The following is a 21,932-nucleotide window of genomic DNA, read 5'->3' as shown; positions in this document are numbered from 1 at the left end:
CCCTACTAAATCCTTCATCAAGACACTTATACATCCACTCATTCTTCAATATGTAAGACATATTTTAACTTTACAGAATTATACAGTCACTGGATGTAGTCATCAGTGATGTCATTTGAGATGTCATCAGTGATGTCATCAGTGATGTCATTTGAGATGTCATCAGTGATGTCATCAGTGATGTCACTGACCATGTCATGAATGATGTAATATGTGACATGATCAGCAGTGGATTGCGGGTGCGCGATATATAGTTAGTGCAACTAACTATATATGGAATTTCAATGGTTTTGTGTGAGTAAAATAAGGTTTTTTAAAATGCTAATTCCTAACTATATATGGTCTATAACCTATGGTTTTTTCAGTGAATATATATATAGCTTCAACGTCACACCTTCATTCGGTATGAAAAAGGAAGACATACACGAAGAATCCGAAGCTTGATGCTTTATTGGTGCAAACGCGCCCCCCCCCACTGACAGACGTGTTTCGCCTCACGGCTTCGTCCCAAAAAAAAATATATATATATATATATTTTTTTTTTTTTAACATTCCAGTGAAAACATGTTAAGAACGGCTCCAGCAATGCGTTAAAGAGCAGCAGACGATCTCTGTTCTGCAGACACCTCTGTACAGTTGGGGTCATAGGTTTGATGGAGAAATGGGTGTGGACTTAGCGTTTTGTTATCCTTGTTTCTATATCGCGCTGTTTCTTTAAATGGAGCGCCTCAATGCCGCCTTAAACTAGGCACCCCTTTACTGGTGCTCTGGGGTTCCCATCGAACGCTAGTGCATGCTTGCTTCTTTTTAACTACTGCCGGGCTTATTTACAATTCTTGGTTTCATATTTTCCTCTTAAAAGGGCTGGGAATGCGAAACCCTGTAAGAGGCGTTCCAGCTCGAGCCTCTGCTCACATGACATAGCTCATTTTTGGAAAAGGAATTCCTTTCCGAGCACAGAGCTGAAAAAGCCCTGTGTAGCTGGGGGCCGCGCTGTCAGCACAAACACATGACGCCATGTCGGAATCCAGGGCAGGCGCGTGCTTGGGTCTGTCAAACGGCCTGTGTCCGCCTTGTTTAATATACAATTACATGGATTATAATCATCAGGACCCCATGCATCTCCTGCCAGTGTGTGATCAATATTACCTCGCACAAAACCCAACAACTAGTCCAATAGTACCAACCCGCTCTATGCGTATCAGAGGGTTATTCTATGACCTATATGCATTATTCTGTATATTATCACATTCTCCTCCCTGCTTCCACTCCTTAACTTTCCACCTACATCTCATTGCTATCCGGTATGTCCGTTTAATTGGTTTGAATGTAACAAACTAAGACTACAAAGCCCAGAATGCATTAGGCTAACATACAAAAGTCATGGACTGAAAAACTTGTCTGTAATGACATGGTTTGAGGTGGTCACAATAATTCACTGCAGTTTGCCATTTTCAACCAAACAAAGTAGAATGAAATTGCTATTGATCAGGATTCCTCCAAATCACACACTTGCCTTGGGGACAACCAGTAATCCAAAACCCGCTAACCGTGGACCATGGATGTCCATGAGGACGCAGTTCACATTATAAACAGACTGTATCATTCATGTTGTTGTGCAAATACTGATCTTAAATTCAGAGCGCTTTCGCCGCTAGTGAATCATTCTCAGCAAGGGCCGCGCTCGATCCCCTTTCCTTCCCTCATGAACTAAGCAAGCAGCCATGCAGGACTTAATGCTAGCACTGTTCTGGCGATAACCTGTGATACCCGACGCAGGGCACGGGCTTCGTAAACTTTCTCTTGAATAAGGATTCAACAGTTACCAAACAATGCTGCAGGGGAGGAAGCGAAGGATAAACCCATTTTCAAGTGATGGTTTTTAAGAATGCTCCCTCTCTAGGAGTTCAAACAACGAGGCTGACCGACATGATGGAATACAATTGAGGCCCTGAAAATCTGGGTCCCCAAGAATTAACACCATAAATTGAAGCGGAAGTGTAATTACTCGGATGATTCTAATATGAGACAGAATCTCATGCCAGAATGCTTGAATCCGAACACTGGACCATCACATGTGCCACCCTCTCCTGCAACCTTTCCAACAATGATCTGAACCTTCAAAAAAAAGCTTTCATTCTTGTAGGGAAGATGTACCATTTTCTTGGAATTGTGTAGGCATTTTCATTGTGTTGTATACATATAAAAGATTTTCCTGCCCTTTTTCAAATCGCAGCCTAGGTTCCTTCTGGTAATTAACGCTCAAAATCGTGTTACCACGCAGAACACGCTATTGTTTTGAAATGAGTTAGAGATCTAAAGAGAAACAATATAACCAGGTGATGCCATTTTAGCTGTCTTTTTTGAACAACACTGCCTTTAAGCCTGACTTATCTCTGTTCACCTTGCCGATAGCACGAATAAGAATATGGTAAAAAAAAATAGGTGATCGAACTGACATTCTTGTTTTTCTCAGAAACTGCAACTCAATTAATGGCCCTTGATTGGCTATTAATAACTGATTTTTAAAATGTACGGATTCATTTTGGTCTTTCGTGAATTTATTATAAATACTAATATGTTCACAGCCCTGAAGAAGTCCTTTTAGAACAAAATGCGTTGTTTCTTTATCTGACCGCACTATCCGTCTTTTCTTCCAACATTATCGCCTCGTCACTCACATCTCTCTCACTCTGTCGTCTCTTTAACCTTCTCTAAGTAGCATTTATACCGGAATGTGGTAAATTGGATGTTTCAAAAAGGGAGCACACACTTTCCTCCTAGGCTTGCTGGTGACATTTGCTGTTCCAGAAATGTGACCTCCATATGTAGACTGTCCACGTATTCAGGTGCTCAGGAAAGTCGCCTGGGGCCTCTAACATAAGGGCACGCCTCAGCAGCACGTGCCATTCAGCTAGAAACAGCGCCAAGAGGACTTGGAAATGTCAGACTCCGTTATGTTAAGTTTTGTTATGCTATTACCATTTGCACAGCGCCTTCAACCAGTAGAACAGCCCTGAAGCGCATTCTTAATTTGACCGCCATTTTATATAGTTCTGGGATTTCCATCCATCGGTTTGCACAACTGTTGTGTACCCAAAAAAATGTTGTCTATTTCCTACCATTACTCTAACCCAGGGTCGACGCACTGCGGCTCACGAGGTCCTACCTGAAGCACTTTCAGTCCGGCCTCCCCGTGAAACTGACCCGTAAATAACCAGCGTTTCCTGCAGCTGCACATTTGGGAAACATCCCTCTGCTTTTCTGAGTTCGCCTCCCTTTTAATCTTCTTTTCTTTTCTTGTTTTTTACACTGAACCTCCTTTCAAAGGCTGGACTGCACTTTTGCTTTCAAGTAACATGTCCTGCAACACGTTTCCCTCTTCAGCTGCGATGTCGTGCACGCGTGTACTCTGTGACAGCAGTGAGTGCACACGTGGCTTGTGGATGTCGGATGCTTGTGGATGTCTGATGCTTGTGCATATCTGAGGCTTGTGGATGCCTGGTGCTTGTGGATGTCTGATGCCTGATGCTTGTGGATGCCTGACGCTTCTGGATGTCTGATGCTTGTGCATATCTGAGGCTTGTGGATGCCTGGTGCTTGTGGATGTCTGATGCCTGATGCTTGTGGATGCCTGACGCTTGTGGATGTCTGACGCTTGTGGATGCCTGACGCTTGTGGATATCTGATGCTTGTGGATGTCTGATGCCTGACGCTTGTGGATGTCTGACGCTTGTGGATGTCTGACGCTTGTGGATGTCTGACGCTTGTGGATGTCTGACGCTTGTGGATGTCTGACGCTTGTGGATGTCTGACGCTTGTGGATGTCTGACGCTTGTGGATGCCTGACGCTTGTGGATGCCTGACGCTTGTGGATGTCTGACGCTTGTGGATGTCTGACGCTTGTGGATGTCTGACGCTTGTGGATGCCTGACGCTTGTGGATGCCTGACGCTTGTGGATGCCTGACGCTTGTGGATGTCTGACGCTTGTGGATGTCTGACGCTTGTGGATGTCTGATGCCTGATGCTTGTGGATGTCTGACGCGTGTGGAGGTCTGTGGATGCCTGACGCTTGTGGATGCCTGACGGATGCCTGACGCTTGTGGATGCCGGACGCTTGTGGATGCCGGACGCTTGTGGATGCCGGACGCTTGTGGATGCCGGACGCTTGTGGATGTCTGACGCTTGTGGATGTCTGACGCTTGTGGATGTCTGACGCTTGTGGATGTCTGACGCTTGTGGATGTCTGACGCTTGTGGATGTCTGACGCTTGTGGATATCTGACGCTTGTGGATGTCTGATGCCTGACGCTTGTGGATGCCTGACGCTTGTGGATGCCCGACGCTTGTGGATGCCCGACGCTTGTGGATGCCCGACGCTTGTGGATGCCCGACGCTTGTGGATGCCCGACGCTTGTGGATGCCCGACGCTTGTGGATGCCAGACGCTTGTGGATGCCCGACGCTTGTGGATGCCTGACGCTTGTGGATCAATCAATCAATCAATCATAGCATTTGTAAAGCGCGCTACTCACCCGTGTGGGTCTCAAGGCGCTGGGGGGGGGGGGGGGAGGGAGGGGTGCTGCTACTGCTCGAACAGCCAGGTCTTGAGGTGTCTCCTGAAGGTGAGGTGGTCCTGGGTCAGTCGAAGTTGGACGGGGAGGGAGTTCCAGGTCTGGGCGGCCAGGTAGGAGAACGATCTTCCTCCGGTTGTGGTTCCGCAAATCTGTGGGATGGTGGCGAGGGCGAGGCTGGCGGAGCTGGCGGGACGGAGTGTAGAACGTGAGGCGTCTGGTGAGGTAGTCGGAGCCTATGTCGTGGAGAGCCTTGTGTGCGTGGGTGAGGAGTCTGAACGTGATTCTCTTGCTGAATGGAAACGAGTGCAGGTCTCTCAGGAGGGCGGATGTGTGGCTGTGGAGAGGGATGTCGAGGATGAGGCGAGCGGAGGCGTTCTGTATGCGCTGGAGTCTTCACTGAAGTTTTGATGTGGTTCCTGGATAGAGGGTGTTCCCGTAGTCCAACCGGCTGGTGACGACGGCTTGGGTGACGGTTTCTCTTGTTTCAGTGGGGATCCATCTGAATATCTTTCGGAGCATGCGCAGGGTGTTGAAGCATGAGGATGAGATGGCGTTGACTTGTTTGGACAGTGTGAGCGTGGGGTCTAAGATGAATCCCAGGTTGCGTGCATGGTCCGTGGGTGTCGGTGCGGTGCCCAGCGCGGTGGGCCACCAGGAGTCGTTCAAGGCGGATGGGGATGGTCCCAGGATGAGGACTTCCGTCTTGTCCGAATTCAGTTTCAGGCGGCTGAGCTTCATCCAGTTTGCGACGTCCCTCATTCCTTCCTGGAGGTTGGTCTTGGCGGTGGCTGGGTCTTTGGTGAGGGAGAGGATCAGCTGGGTGTCGTCGGCGTAGGAGATGATGTTGAGGTTGTGTGCACGGACGATGGCGGAGAGGGGGCTCATGTAGACATTGAAGAGAGTCGGGCTGAGCGGGGAGCCTTAGGGTACGCCGCAGATGATCTCGGTGGGACTCTCTGGGTTCTGCCGGAGAGAAAAGATGTGATCCAGTCCAGGGCTCTTCCTTCGATCCCTCTGTTGTGGAGGCGAGATCTTAGGGTGCGGTGGCAGACGGTGTCGAAGGTGGCTGAGAAGTCAAGGAGGATGAGGGCGGCTGTTTCCCCATTGTCGAGCAGGGTCCTGATGTCGTGGGTGGCTGCGATGAGGACGGTCTCGGTGCTGTGGTTGGTGCAGAATCCGGAATGGGATGGGTCGAGGGAGCCATTTGCCTCGAGGAAGGCGGTCAGCTGTTTGTTGACGGTCTTCTCGATGACTTTTGCCGGGAAGGGAAGAAGGGAGATGGGCCGGAAGTTCTTGAGGTCTTTAGGGTCCGCTGTGGGTTTCTTCAGTGGAGCGTTGATCTCTGCGTGTTTCCAGCTCTCTGGGAAGGTGGCGGTCGAGAAGGAGTTGTTGATGATGTTCCGGAGGTGGGGTGCAATGACGGCGTCTGCTTTGTTGAAGATGTGGTGGAGGCATGGATCGGACAGTGAGCCGGAGTGAATGGTGTTCATGACGTAGGTGGTGTCTTCAATGCTGATGGGGTTCCAGGTGTTAAGGGTGGCGGTGGGGGGTGATGGTTCTGTGGCTGATGGCAGCGTATGGGCGCCGAAGCTGTTGTGTATGTCATCGATCTTGCGGTGAAAGAAGGTGGCGAGGGCGTCGCAGAGGTCTTGCGATGCTGGGATGTCATTGGAGTTGGCGCTGGGGTTGGAGTGTTCTTTCACGATGCTGAAGAGCTCCTTGCTGTTGTGTACGTTGTTGTCTAGGCGCTCCTTGAAAGAAGTCCTCTTGGTGGTGTGGATCAGTTGGTGGTGTATGCGGGTGGCGTTCTTGAGAGCTGCATGGTTTTCTGCCATCTGTTCGCGGCGCCAGGTATTCTCGAGGGTTCGGCAGGATTCCTTAGAGTCCTTGAGTTTGTCGGTGAAACAGGTGGCTATTCTGTTGCCGGGCTTGCCAGGAGGGTACTTCAGTGGTGCGAGGGTGTTGGCGCAGTTGATGATCTACTGTGTGAGGTTGCGTGCGGCGGCGTTTGGGTCAGTGGTGTCGGATGGCGGCTTCTGGCTTAGTTAACGTTGTGAGCTGGTCGGTGGTGATCTGTGGGGGATCTGCTGCGGGTGGTGGTGGGATGTAGCCTTCTTGAAGGTGAAGTGGATGCAGCTGTGGTCGGTCCAGTGGAGGCCGGTGGTGGGGCTGTAGGTGACGTGGTTGCTGGCAGAGAAGATGGGGTCGAGCGTATGTCCGGCATAGTGGGTGGGGGTGGTCACCAGTTGTTTGAGTCCGAGGTTGGCTAGGTTGTCGAGCAGGGTGGTGGTGTTGTTATCGTTGAAGTTCTGAAGGTGGAAGTTCAGGTCCCCTAGGAGGATGTAGTCTGCGGAGGCGAGGGCATGTGGGCTGATGAAGTCGGCGATGGCTTCGCTGAATTGTGTACGTGGGCCCGGGGGTCTGTAGATGAGAGTTCCTCTGAGGGTGGTCTCGGGTCAGTGTGGATCTGGAAGTGTAGGTGTACGGCGGTGGTGAGGGTTTCCTCGGTGTTGGTTGAAACGCTGATGGTGTTCCTGTGGATGATGGCGATTCCTCCTCCGGATTTGTTGGTGCGGTCTTTCCGGGTGATCTTGTAACCGTCCGGGATGCCTGATGCTTGTGGATGTCTGATGCCAGATGGCTGGCTTTGATGTGCACGCGCTTTTAGCTCAATGCGCTTGCGCATTGAGCTGGCTTTTCACGGGCACGGCATCAAATCGCCGTTTTGGTTAAGCTCTCGATAAGCCCCTATATTTCTCGCCAGCTCAATGCGCAAGCGCATTGACAGGCGAGACCTAAAAATACATGCTTCGTTTTCTTCAGCAACCAAATGCGCGGATCCTACGCGCATCTCGCAACTTTTTTTGTAAATAAATGTTCTTACTTTTTTTGCCCTGCGGGTCCCTATGTCACCCCCCGAGCAGGCCTAGGGGGTCAGGGTGTGTCTAACATGCCCCTGTTCACGTTTTGCCAACATATTTCACAGACTTATTCACCCTCGCTTCTACCGAGGCACAAAATGGATGCCAACAGTTCCTGGTTTCGAATGTTTACAACCGCTTGACAGCCAATAAGAATTCAGCGCGTGATCAGAACGGTGCGCTAATCCTACGAGGCCAATCCTCGCACAATCCGCAGATCCTCAGTGCCCATAGATATATAAATGACTTTAACCGTAATTTTCAAAGAAACTACTGAACAGATTGATACCAGGTATGCCAAAGGCACAAGTCGGAACTGAGGACTACCTCTCAGCCAAATTTGGTATAATTCCATTCAGCCGTTCGAGCTGTAGCCGTGGCTAAAGGTCCTATGAGAAATTGCATGGGGAAAACGCATTTTGGGACCCCCCTTTTCCTCGGCCCCCACTTCACCAATCACCCCCAAACTTTCAGGGAAGGAGCGGAACTGAGCTGGCCAAAGGTTTGGAAAATTTCAAGAAGATTCATCAATCGACGCCAAAGTTATTGGCAATAGAATGTTGCGGTTTTCCTAAGGAGAATAGGTCCTAACTACAACTACCTACTGGCGACCGCCAGTAGGTAATATATATATATATATATATATCAAACATATTTAAACTCTACAGAAACACACAGTCACTGGATGATATCATCAGTAATGTCATTTGAGAAGTCATCAGTGATGATATCAGTGATGTCACTGACCATGTAATGAGTGATGTAATATGTAACGTCATCAGCAGTGCATTGCAGCGTGCGAGTTATAGTTAGCGGAACTAACTATAACGGCCGAATTTTTCAGGCTTTGTACGAGTGCAATGTCCAACTAACTATAACGTCCCTGAAACCTATGGGTTTTTTTCAGTGAATTTCTAAGGTTTTTTAAATGCTACTTTCTAACTAAAATGTGCCTCAAACCTATGTTTTTTTTAGTGAATTTCAAAGGTTGTTTTAATGTTAATCTCTAATTATAACATCCTTGAAACCTATGTTTTTTTCAGTGAACATATATATATATATATATATACACATATACATATATATATATATATATATATATATACATACACATATACAAATAATCTAGAAAGAATATGAAAGGGCAACATGACTTGTCAAAACACTACAAACCTTGAAGAACAATAATTAATTTACAGTAAGACCAATGAAACAAAAGAAACAATACAATTGAGTGAATAAAATAACTTATCAGAAGCAAACAACAATTTCTTCTTGCAAACAACATTAAAAGAGTTGCTCACACATGAATTCTAAAAAGGAGACCAGCTGTTTTCAATCATCTGGTCTCATTAATTGCTGGCCAATTGATAAAGAAATGACTAGGACTCCCTGAGAGTGGCGCATAACCCCAAATCGAGAAAATGCAATTACCTTCTTCCTCAGAGGACAGGGTGCTGTCCCCACACTCATCCTTAATTTCTCGCAGAATCTTCAAGTACCGGTTTTGGGTACGTTTCTCTCTCTCTTCTGGAATACTTGTAGGTGGCACACGCTTTCTTTTGATCTCCATGTTGGGGCCATTTTGTCTGGCGAGGTCCAATAGTTCCTGCATTTAAAAACCAAACTTAACATTCGAAACTGTTTAAAACATTATGTTAACGGAGATGTACCTATATGTTGTTTTAATACAATACTTGGAACTGCCTACAGGGAAATTGAAACAGAACTTCAGCTGTGTATTGGAGCAGATAAGGTGGTAGATACAGGCCTTGAAGGAGGAAAATATATCTATACCAAAGCAACAATAAGGACAATGTTACTTACCCAGTAAGCATCTGTTCTTGGCATGTAGAGCTGTAGATTCACATGATTTGAATGCTCCTGCCATCTAATGTTGGGTCAGGATGTTTGCAAGTTGTTTTTCTTCAAAGAAGTCCTTTCCCAGTCACAGGGTAAAGTGACTCTTCCTTTCGGTGACAGTTGCGCATGGGCATCGACTCCATTGTTAGATTGTTTTCCCGCAAGAGAGTGAGAATAGAGTAAGTGAGTGAAGTACAGAGATATCCATGCCTATGTTATGTAAATAATGAGAACTGCAACAACTACAGGAGCACAGGGAGCTGGGAGGGCACATGTGAATCTACAGCTCTACATGCCAAGAACAGTTGCTTACTGGGTAAGTAACATTATCGATTCGAGGCAAGTGTGCTGTAGATACACATGCTTTGCATAGACTATATAGCAGTATTCTCCCAAAGCGGTGGCTAACCAGTAGGTGTTGCAGTTGTTTGAAAAAGTGTCTTTAGCACTGCTTGCTCTACATTGGCTTGTTGATGTGCTAACACATCCACACAATAGTGTTTGGTAAATGTGTGTGGTGTGGACCATATTGTTGCTTTACAGATGTCAGCTATAGGAATGTTACCTAGAAAGGTCATTGATGCTCCTATTTTTTGAGTGGAATGCGCTCTAGGAGGTATAGATAACGTTATTTTAGCTTTTAGCATAGCAAGTTTGAATTCATTTAACAATCTATCTTGAAATACCAGATTTAGAGATAGGATTGCCTTTGTGAGGTGTAGCAAATGCAACAAACAGTTGCTTTGGCTAACAGAATTTTCTTTTGTTCTTTCAATATAGTATAATAAAGCTCTTTTGACATCAAGTGTGTAAAGAGCTATTTCTGCTTCTGAGTCAGGTTGAGGAAAGAACACAGGTAACTTAACTGACTGGTTAATATGAAAGGCAGAAACAACTTTTGGAAGGAATTTTGGGTTGGTGCGAAGAACTACTCTATCTTTATGAAGTTGAAAGAAGGGTTCTTTTAAGATTAATGCTTGCAGCTCACCAACTCTCCTTAATGAAGTGATAGCAATGAGGATGGCAACCTTCAATGAAAGAAACTGTAATGTACAATTGTGCAATGGCTCAAAAGTTGGACCATGGTTCTTGTAAGCATAATGTTCAGATTCCAAACTGGTGCAGGAGGAATTTTGGGTGGCAATATTCTTTTAGGCCCTCCATAGAGGCTTTAATTACCAGAACTCTTCACAAAGATAAATGTTGTGTGTTTTGCAAATATGCAGCTACTGCTGCAAGACACAATCAAATGGATGTGTAGGCTAGACCAGGTCGCTGTAGATGCAAAATGTAACAAATGATATTTTGAGCCGATTAATATTGGTGTTGTTACAATATACAATAAATCGTTTCCATTTTTCTGCATAACATGCTCTGGTGGTGGGCCTTCTTGCTTCCTTAAGAATAGTCATACAATCTGGCGGCAAACTGAAGTATCCAAACTCTATGACTTAAGGAGCCAAAAAGCTAAATTGAGCTCCTTGGGGTTTGGGTTTCTGATGTCTCTATGGTTCTGAGTGAGAAGGCTGGAATTGAGATGTAGCTTTTGATGTGGAACCACTGATAGTTCTAAGAGTGTGGTGAAACACGGTTGACGGGCCCATGTGGGAGCCACCAAAATCAGTGTGAGATGTTTGCCTGGGCTCCCGAACTAGAAACGGAAGGAGGAGGAGAGGCGGAAAAGTGAAGGCAAATATCCCTAACCAATTAATCTATAGGGCATTGCCTTTTGATAGAGGGTGTGGGCACCCGGAGGCGAAGTTTGGGCATTTTGAGTTGTGCACTGAAGCGAACAGATATATTTGTGGAAATCCCCATTGTTTAAAGTATGGAAGGAGAACTTAGGGGTGGGGAGTTCCCACTTGTGTATTTGTCGCCGCATCCTGCTGAGGAGATCTGCAATTTGATTTTCACTCCTGGAAGGTGTTCTGCCAGAAGATATATTCTATGATGGATTGCCCAATGCCAAATGGTCTGAGAGAGGCGTGATAGTTGCAGATAGTGTGATCCCCCCCCTGTTTTTGTACATAGTTGTCAAATTGTCTGTGTGGACTAAGACAATTTTACCTATGAGGTGAGACTGAAACATTTTTAGTGCAAGATACACAGCTAGAAGCTGTAGATAGTTGATGTGGAGACTGTTGTGGCTGTTGTCCCACCGACCACGAATTGAGAGATGTGTCTGCTGTTAGCACAATCTGTGGAACGGGGTCGATGAAGGGACACCATTTTGATAAGTTTTGTGCGTTCCACCACTGCAGAGAGCAATGGGTGAGGCTGTCTACCAACACTAGGGGCCACATGTATCAAGCTATTTTGAGTTAGCAAACGGTGCGAATCACAAATTTTGGCCATTGCGGACGCAAAATGGCCTTTCCCTATGTATGAAAGGGTTGGGCATTTGCAATTTAGGTAATCGCAATTTTTAGCAATTACCTACATTGCAAATGCAAATAGGGACTCACAATTGTGTACATGTAAAAAGCCTTTCCTAAATGCGAACTGTGCATTTAGGAAACGCTATTACCATCAACTTCAAGTTGATAGTAACCATGTGCAAACTTTGAAAAATGCACAGAACTGCATTATTCAAAGTGCCATTTGGTGCACACATGCTCCAAGGGCTTGTATGTGCCTTACAAGTACACCTTTATTTTGTTAGAGGCGCTTCAGGGGGGCCCTAGGCCCGCAGGCACCCTTGCCTTTGCATTACATAATTTGCGATTACCAATTAGTTAATCGCAATTTAGGTAACGCAAGACCATTCTCACCTATGGGCCTTGAGGCCCATAGGAACGAATGGAGTCGCAATTACAAATAGCGATTCCCTTATTGCGTTTGCGATTTATAAGATATCGCAATTAGGGAATCGCTATTTCCTGTCTATTTTGTTACATTACCTTTTGCGATTACCAAATAGCAATTTCTTAAAAATCGCTAATTGGTAATCGCAAAATGATACTTCTATATATGTGGCCTTAGATCTGTTAATTGACCCTGTGAAAGATTCCACTGACGTTATAAGCATTCTTGCAGAGGTCGCATCTGTAACCTTGCATGAGGCACTATTGCAATGCAAGATACCATCATTCCTAATAGTTGCATGAAAGTCCTGACTGCTAAGTATTGATTGGTCTGAAATTGTATTAGCAGAGTTTGAATATTTAGAATTCTGGCTGCATTGCGAGAGGCTAGAGCTTTGCAAGGGTTCAGAGTAGCTGCTAGATAGGACTGTATTTGTGAAGGCTGAAGATGAGATGAGACTTGTGCACATTGACTGTGAAACCCAACTGGTAGAGTAGGTCTAATGTAGTCTGAGTGTGCTGTAAACACTTTTGGTGTGTGCTGGCTTTGATAAGCCCGTCGTCTAGGTATGGAATCTGTTGTCTTCTGAGATGTACTGCTACTACTGCTAGATATTTTGTGAACACTCTGGGATCAGTAGTTACTCCAAATGAGAGTACTTTGAACTGATACGGTTTTCCTGCTATACGGTTTTCCTGCTACAAAATCTCAGATACTTGCGATGTGCTTGGTGAACCGGACTCTGAAAGTATGAGTCTTTTAAGTCCAGTGTTGACATAAAATCGCCTTGCTGTAGAAGTAGAAGCACCTTTTGAAGCGTGACCATGTGGAAGTGTTCTGACGGTATGTACAGATTTAAAGTCCTTGAGTCTAAAATTGGTCATAAAGAGGCGTCCTTTTTGGTGATTAGAAAGTAAACTCCTGACCTTGGAACTGTAACAGAACTGGTTGTATAGCTCCTTTTCTTAAAAGGGTCTGTACCTCTTGTTTGAGGAGCTGCAGGTGCTCTGATGAGAGTCTGTGAGTGTGAGGTGGAATATTGGGAGGATTGCTGCTGAGTTCCAGGCAATAACCATGTTGGATAACGTCCAGCATTAATTTGTCTGATGTAATGGATTGGCACATGGGGAGAAATTGTTGAAGTCTTCCCCCGACAGGTGTTAAATGATCAGAGGGAAGTGTAGGCAAGTCACTGTTTATTTGGGAAGGGGAGTTACATGTTGGCGTGCTCTTACCCCTATCTTTGAAGCAGTTTCCTCTATACCCTCCTCTATAGAAGCCTCTAGAGAAAGAGGGTTGTGTGTTTGACTTATATGAGGAAGCGTTTGGGTGTGAGGATGTACTTTTGGACCCTCCCCTTTAAAATAAGCGGTTTTGATGGGGGTTGAAGTGCCCCCATAGATTTCGCCACATCTGTGTATTTCTTCATCTTTTCCTAAGGCCTCATCTACTTGAGGTCTGAAAAGATGTTGCTTGCCAAAAGGAGTATTTAAATTAGACTGCTGGACCTCAGGTTTAAACCCTGAAATTCTAAGCCAAGCATGTCGAAGTAGGAAAATGCTGGTGGTAACTCTCCTCGCTGCAGTGTCAGCTGCATCTAAAGCACATCTAATGGAGGAATTAGATATGTGTTTGCCTTCTTGAACTAACTCTTGTGCTTTCTGTTTGTGCTCTTCTGGGAGGTGTTGAAGTAGAGCTGACATCTCGTCCCAGTGTGCCCTGTCATACCTAGCTAGTAAGCCCAGCATGTTAGCAATGCGCCAGTGATTAGCAGCTTGAGTAGCCACCCTTTTACCAGACAAGTCGATCAATTTAGACTCTTTGAATGGGGCGATGCATCTGCTGAGGTTTGTGAGTTTGCACTCTTATGAGCATTAAAGACTATAATGAGTCTAAAGGAAGCTGTCCTTAAATAAAACCAGGATAAGATGGTGGAGGTTTATATTTTTGTCAAGTCTCGTTGTTAAAATGCGGACACAAACCGGGTCCTTAAATATCTCATCTGCATGTCTCATCATTCCTTTTAACATGGGTAGACTCTGACTAGTCCTATGTGAAGACCCTAGTGTCTCGTATAAAACTTCAACCAAAGACTCTTTATGTAATGCTCCATGATAGGCTGCTTCCTTGAAATTAGCTCTTGATAAGCTACATTATCATCTGGAGGTGATGGAGTTGCAGGGTATAAATCAGGATCATTATCCATAGTTGGGTCAATATTATAGTCATCCCATGGATCTGCTGGTAAATGATCATTGTTGTTGTCATCATCATTCCGTAAACCAGGTTGTGTATGAAGAGATCGCTGAGGTATTATGTGTAGAGGATCTGACCTGGCAGTTGTAGTAATGGTGAAGATGGTGGAGGTGGAGGGGATGGCAAAATAGGGTGAATAGGACTTGTAGCCATGTCCCTTTTCTTTTTAACCTTTTCCTTGCTAATGACAAGGTGAACTCGTCATGAGGCACACTGGAGCTGTGCTCATGACAAGGTCAACTCGTCATGTAGAATGGGATCTTGGAAATTTCAGCACCCAGCGGGAATTGCCTTAGCAGCCAAGGTGTTAAGAGGAATCTTGTTACCAGTGTCCTTTGAACTGACTTTCTTTTTGGAAGGTGTTTTGACTAAAACGTGTCCAGTATCTGGATTAATATATAGCTTCTAATGTTTAGAGTCTAATCTTTCTTTCATAACGTCCAGGATTGGTTTTGGGGGCGTTAGAAGATCTTCTCCCGATTTTGTCACCATAGGTTTCGGTGTCATACTGGACTTGTCCTTTTTGTCCTTCAAAAAGGAAGATTTCGGCTCCGAACCAGACTTGTGTTTTGAAACAGAAGGTTTTGGTTCCAAACCAGACTTGTCTTTCAGAGCAGAAGTTTTCAGACCAGAAGACAACCTGTCTCGACTCTTTCCCGAGCCGGAAGGCTTAACCATTTGTTTCAATGCCGGGCCCGAGGGCAGGGCATCAAAAACAACTTCTCGGTGCTGACAATGAACCGAAGGTTGAGAGGGTGGTGGAACACCCTGTCCTGCTGGAACGTCTTGGGACTCGTTAGATTTCCAGCTCTGAATACGATTCTGGGACAGAGAAGGCCCCCTCTTTTTCCACCACTGTCACTTCTTCTTGATCATACTCTTCTCCGAAGATATCCTGAGTATGTTGAATGCTTTGCCGTTGCATTTCTCGTTGTCGAGCCAGACAATCCCAAAGAGTCTTTTTCGATCAGAATGAACGACAAGCCTCACAATCTTGTTCCTTGTGCTCCAGTGAGGGGCACAAGTCACAGACTTTATGTAGGTCAGTGCATGGGTACGTGGAGTGGCACTGAGGACAAAATTGAAACAGAGTCCATTCCATCCGCAGGAGGCTGTACCGACGCAGTTAGGCCCGAAGGCCACCCACGAGGTTTCCAGTCGAAGATGGAGAGTTTTACGATCTAATTGATACGTGAAAAATAGGGAAACACATACGATACCAATACCTTAGAGGGTATAGTGGATTGTGCACCAAAGGGAACCCGAAGAACGGTTTAGAACCAGAGTGCAGCAATACACGTCTGAAACAGATGGCGGAAAGAAAACAATCCAACAATGGAGTCGATGCCCATGCAAATTATCACCGAAAGGAGGAGTCACTTCACCTTGTGACTGGGAAAGAACTTCTTCGAAGAAAAACTACTTGCAAACACCCGGACCAAACACTAGATGGCAGGAGTATGCAAAGCATGTGTGTCTACAGCACACACGCCCCGAACTTGTATATCCAAGGGAGATCCCAGCGGGACAACACAATGTACCTCCTTGGAATTCAAGAGTAGGGAGTTCGGAGATGACATTGAAATCACTTCCATTCAAAAAAACGGAATATTTTGCACTGTGTTACGTTGGAATGTATTCCAGTACACATTTTCAGTAGCTGCTTCCTGTGCACAATCAACAGTACATAAGAGAATTATTTTTAACTTTTAATGAGTAAAATAAGGGCAATAAGGGTGCAAGCAGAGTGACTGGTGCATGCAAGTATCACTGAATAATAATTGTAATCTTGATTTGTAAGAAGAATTATTCTGCAGTATTAAATGTCTGTTAAACAGGTAAGAGTTGATTTGAATTCAGAACTTGGGTGCAGAAGCTGGCCGAAGAAGGGGCTAAGTACTGTTTCTGATGCACATGGGGTGCAGGGATGCAGAGACGACTGGGGGGCAGCTGTGATTAATGAGATGCGATTGTATAATCGTTAAAGAGTCATTTCTTAAAATGCATCAGTTTGTGTGTAAAAAAAACCTGCTAAATGTGATTTGCTGAAAGAAAATCTGTAAAATAAATAAATATATTTCTGCTGCAAAATCTATTTCTGTTGCATAATGAATTTTACGAAGTTTTCTATAAAACATAATGACCTGCTACTGCTTTAAAAGGGGCAATGGAGTTGAGCTGTCTAGACCTGAAATAAGATGCAACAGGATTAGTGCAATAAGGTACACAGAAATACATAAAGGCCATCTAAAAAAATATTTTTTTTAACTAATGATCTGTACAGGGTTTTAAAAAAAAAACAACACACAGGCTAGTCTTACCTGAGCTAACCTCAAAGGTTCAGAAGACATTGAGCATGCACAGAAAGTATTCCATTTACCCTCAGTGACACCTAGGATTCATTCCAGACCCAATATGTATTGCTTATCAAGTACATAGCTTTCAAGAATAGAGGCCTTTGCTACCTTATGAAATGCATAATTAAATACCACCAAGTATTCGCTGATTAGCAAAGTTGCAAACCTTTTCCCAACAAAGACTCAGACTAAAATATGAGTGGATGGTCCCAGGATTACATTGCACAAAGCTATGGAACAGCCTTAATTCACTGCAAACTTGCTGGAGGGGTCAACTTTTTACACTATGTACTCACTGTACGAGGGAGGGGGCACTGGAAGGGGTGGTGTCGGGGTGCCATTCCAACTAGCGCAAGCTTCTGCTGCAGAGTAGCTTGTGAGCTACTGGTAGCTCTCCAGCTATCTGCAAGTAGTTCTCCTTTGTGCATGCCAGCCTACTAAATTAGATGTTTTTGCTTGGTTGAAGTAGTAAACATATACCAAAATATAGCCTGTATATTCAATAAGAAAATATGTTGATTTTCAGAAACTATTATCTGATATTTGGGAGAAGACGCTGAAATTCCAAAATACATTTAAAGCTGACATTTGAGTGATAAACCATATGGCATTTAGAGACTTCTTACAAATGGCAATACCTTGGTTCCAGCGGAATTGCAGCTAAGGCTATGTATTACCCATCTGGTATTCCATATTGACAAAGAGTTTTTTACACTAATGCTGACAACTCTGACTGATGCACTGCGGTGATCGCTGGTAATAATATTGTAAATGGTGGCTACTAATATAATTCTGTCACTATTACAACACTAATAATCGTAATAGCTCTTGAAGAGTTTCATTGAACATAAGTAACTCTTATTATAGAAAACGCTGGAGACCCTAGAACTAGAGAAACAGAAGATAGACACAGACGCCAGATATATGTACATGAGTGGCAAACTGGACGGTTGTTTGATCAAATACTGGGCTTCTAATCTCTAATTGTTGGTCAGGTGACATACTTGCATCCTCCAACGAGGCTACTGGAGGTTACATTGGATGACCCCCTGGTGATGATTTTAGCTGCCTGGCAGATATAGTCCTAGACTGCTCGCCTGCACCACTGCCCAACGTGGAAGCGTTCCAAGGGGTGGTTGTCAGTTGAACTGGAATTGCTGGGTGCATGGCGGCAGTCGCAACAGGCAAGCAGGGAATACTATTTTTCCCACGTACACAAATTACACACAAGAATAGACCTGCTGCTTTTACTCGACACATCGCAGGGGTGACACATAACACAGATTGAGGTAGTCAACAATCTAAGGCATGACTAAGACTGCGGGCAGTCAGCCATTCAAGTTTTAATGGACCTATTGGCTGCTTTTGACACCATCTCCCACAGTATTCCGGAACATCGACTGTGGAAGGGGAGAGTCAGTGAAAAGGCCCTAGCCTTTGTTAAGAACTACCTAACTGACCGAACCTCAACAGTACAACTAGGTACCTGGGTCTCTCGTAGCCAGTTGGTAGACAACGAAGTCCCCCAGAGGTCCATTCTAAGTCATGTGCTTTTCAACCTCAATGTGACCCCTTTGACCAAGGTGATCAGATCGTACGGTTTTGATGTTGTATCATACACTGATGATACACAATTATTGATCAGGAGTTAAGATCGACAACAAGTTGTTCATGAAAGATCACGTAAACCATATAACGGGCATCTGCTACGGACTAATGCAAAGCTTACGTAAGATCTTTCAGTGGATTCCAATTGAATCAAGGAAACCACTGGTTCAGGGTCTCATCATAAGTCGGCTCGACAATGGAAACGCCCTGTTGGCTTCCATTAATGAAGAATATTGGACTCGACTTCAAGTCTTGCAGAATACTGCTCCTGGACTGGAATTAAATACTCCCTCACGCTCCCCTTCGGCTCCTAGATTGAAAGCTCTTCACTGGCTTTCCATTAGAAAACGTTCATCTGCATGGCACATAAGACCCCGTACGGAAACAGGCCGAGTTACCTTGCACTAAAACTAAGATGGTACTTAAGTAACAAGACTCTCAGGTCTGGAACTAAACATCTTCTTACTTCTCTCAGGATACACACTGCAAAAAACGGCAGTAGATCCTTTTCCCATTTAGCCCCTGTCTTTTGGAACAAACTTACTCTGCAGCTTCGTACTGTCACTGATCATGAGCAGTTTCGGAAGAGACTGAGTATCTGGCTCTTTTGACCACTTCCCCCTCCTGCATACTTCTCCCTTCTGCTTTATTGATCTTTCGCTAGCGCTTTGACACCATCGGGTGAAATCTGCGCTTAATAAAATCGAATGACTTGACTTGCATTACTAAGTGTGGTTGTGTCTTTCTAACTATACTTTTTCCAGGGACCAATTTTTAATGCTCTCCAACAAAGCCGAAAAACAAAATACATTTCTGAAAGTGCCATTCACAAAGAGTTATGTAAGAAAAATAGTAATGCAAAGCCCAAATAAAAATAAATAAGATTTTGAGAACAAACACATTCCAAAGTGGGCCTCGGCAATGTGATAAAAATCGCTTACAGTCCATGCTAATCTGGGGTACAAGTTTGTCTCAGACTTTAGAAGGATACAGAAAGATCAAAAACATCTGCCCTGCAGAAAAAAAGAATAGAAGCTCAGCTACATCTGCCCTGTGTTACTACTGAAATCCTGTCACAGCTCTGCTTTATTAACAGCACTAGGAATGGGAAACAGCCATTACAATGCGGCTGTTTCCCCACAATGCCATTACATTGCACGCGTGTTTTTACATTGCATGCGCCGTCACAACGCATGCGATGTAATGCCGATCCACCTCACTGTGAGGAAACCAAGGCTCTTCCGTTTCCTCACAACGACGTGCACCGCCCCTCGACATGAAGCAGTACCCGGGAGCAGAGACGGCGACGCTGGAGAGGAACCACGAGGAAAGAGAGGTAAGTGTGATTGTGCTTGGGGTGAGAGTAGTGTGGGTAGTGGTTTACGGTAGTGTTGTAGTGTTTTAGGCAGACCCTCCAGGATTTCGTAATTTCGCTGCAAACTGCAAAATCTGCACTTTTGTAAAAATGCAGCGATTTTTACAAAAGTGCCCGCGAAATCTGCACTTTTGTAAAAAGTCAGCGATTTTTACAAAAGTGCCCAAGAATGCAGGGAAAAGGATTCTGAAAGGTCATTAGGGCTTATGTAAATAGGCATTTTGGAATCTTTATTATGTTAGAGTTTAAGTAAAGTGACTTGGGTCACTGTAATTTAAAATTATATTTGGAGATTTTGATGGTTTTGTGTGGATGTGCATATGTAGGTGGCAGAAAAATAAAATCCAACTGAAAGTCCAGGGGTGGGGAAGGAAAACAGTGTCCTATCACAGTCTTTTATTTTCGCTCCAGGACTTCAGCTTGCCTCCACACCTTTGTATTAATGCCCCCCTCTTAGGGCATTATATACACTTAGAGCAGATGAAAGTCCTACTTTTTGGGCCTAGCTGGGGATTTGAAGACTTTTATGGGGACATAGCCTGGGTCTACTGGGTAGGAATGTTTATGGAAATGATGAGGTTTAGGGGTATGGGATAATTTAGGCAGAGGCGGAATAGTTGAAGGAGGTGGAGGAATTGGGTCACCAGAAGACGTTGGGTGGACTTGGGACAGTGCGAGTGCTTTGCATGGGGTCAGGTGGCGGAATGAGGTAATAGGTTGGAATCGAGGTACAAGGAGGAATAGGGCAGGTGTGCTGGAAGCACTTGTGTCAGAGGAGGTATTAGACCTCCCTGTGTGGCAGACAGGGCAGAGAGCATATCATTCAGGATGTTAACCAGTTTAGACAGTTGCAGAGTTAGATTTGCTTTAATACACTTGGAAATTGTGGCTTGTCATCCTGTGATTCTGGGCAAGTCACTTATTCTCCCTATGCCTATAAACAATGCATGTGTTTGTGTTGTAATTGTGTAGTGTGACTGGTGCATATGTGAAGAGCTTCAATACCTTCGGGTCAAGTTGGAGCTATAATTTAAAAAACTACAGAAGAATGCACTAGATGGTTTAAACTACAGACAAAGTCTTAACATAAGGAAAGACAAATTGATACCCACTTACTTGCTGATTTGTACAGAGTGAAACCAGAAAATTTGGATAAAATCTTGGCTTCCATGCTGAAATTGTGTGATCTTAGGCAAATCCTTAATTTCACTAAGGTAGGTTCTGGAATGCCATTTCCGAGCGATCCTGCCGGAAACTAGAGAAGAAACGGCAAAATGAAAAGAAACCGCACAGCCTCGCATCATCAGGTCTGCCAAGAAGACCTCCTTCAAAGATCGCCTCGACAACAACGCACACAACAGCAAGGAGCTCTTCAACATCGTAAAGGAACTCTCCAACACCAACGACATCTCGCCGTCGCAAGCCCTGTGCGACTCCCTCGCCACCTTCGTCCACCGCAAGATCGCTGACATCCACAACAGCTTCAACGCCCAGACAGCCCCAACCGACAGCAAAACAACAGACACACCATCGACCACGACCCCCTGCCAGCCTGGGCCAACGTGAACATAGATGACACCATCAAGACCATGAGCACAATCCACTCCGGCTCACCGTCAGACCCACTCACGCACCACATCTTCAACAAGGCCAGCAGCGCCATCGCATCCCATCTGCGCAACGTCATCAATCTCTCCTTCGAGACCGCGACCTTCCCAGAGAACTGGAAACACGCCGAGATCAACGCCCTACTCAAAAAACCCAAGACAGACCCGAGAGACCTCAAGAACTTCCGGCCCATTTTCCTGCTTTCGTTCCCAGCCGAGGTCATTGAGAAAATCGTCAACAGACAGCTAACCCGATACCTCGAAGAAAACAGCATCCTCGACCCATCCCAGTCAGGGTTCCGCAGAAACCACAGCACCGAGACTGCCCTCATCGCCGCCACCGACGACATCAGGACCCTGCTAGACAAGGGTGAGTCCGCGGCTCTCATCCTCGTGGACCTCTCCGCCGCCTTCGACACAGTCTGCCACCGCACACGCCTCCACGACGCAGGGATCCGAGATAAGGCCCTGGAATGGACCACCTCCTTCCTCTACGGCAGCACCCAGAGCGTCCGCCTCCCACCATTCCGATCCGAAGCCTCCAAGATCATCTGCGGCATACCC

At 45.3% G+C, this 21,932-nt stretch overlaps 1 protein-coding gene across 3 annotated transcripts in view; it reads right to left on the bottom strand.

Moving 5' to 3' along the window:
• Nucleotides 1–21,932, bottom strand: part of NFRKB (nuclear factor related to kappaB binding protein) — a 1,053,863-nt gene that overhangs the window by 856,875 nt on the left and 175,056 nt on the right. For all 3 annotated transcript variants that reach the window (XM_078681973.1, XM_078681971.1, XM_078681974.1), the window contains exon 5: nt 8,932–9,106. In XM_078681973.1, the coding sequence (XP_078538099.1) occupies nt 8,932–9,106 (175 nt within the window). The remainder of the gene's footprint in view (nt 1–8,931; nt 9,107–21,932) is intronic.

The sequence above is a fragment of the Lissotriton helveticus genome, chromosome 3_1 (assembly GCF_964261635.1).
Source record: "Lissotriton helveticus chromosome 3_1, aLisHel1.1, whole genome shotgun sequence".
Lineage (NCBI taxonomy): Eukaryota > Metazoa > Chordata > Amphibia > Caudata > Salamandridae > Lissotriton > Lissotriton helveticus.
This window is presented reverse-complemented; position numbering and strand designations above follow the sequence as displayed.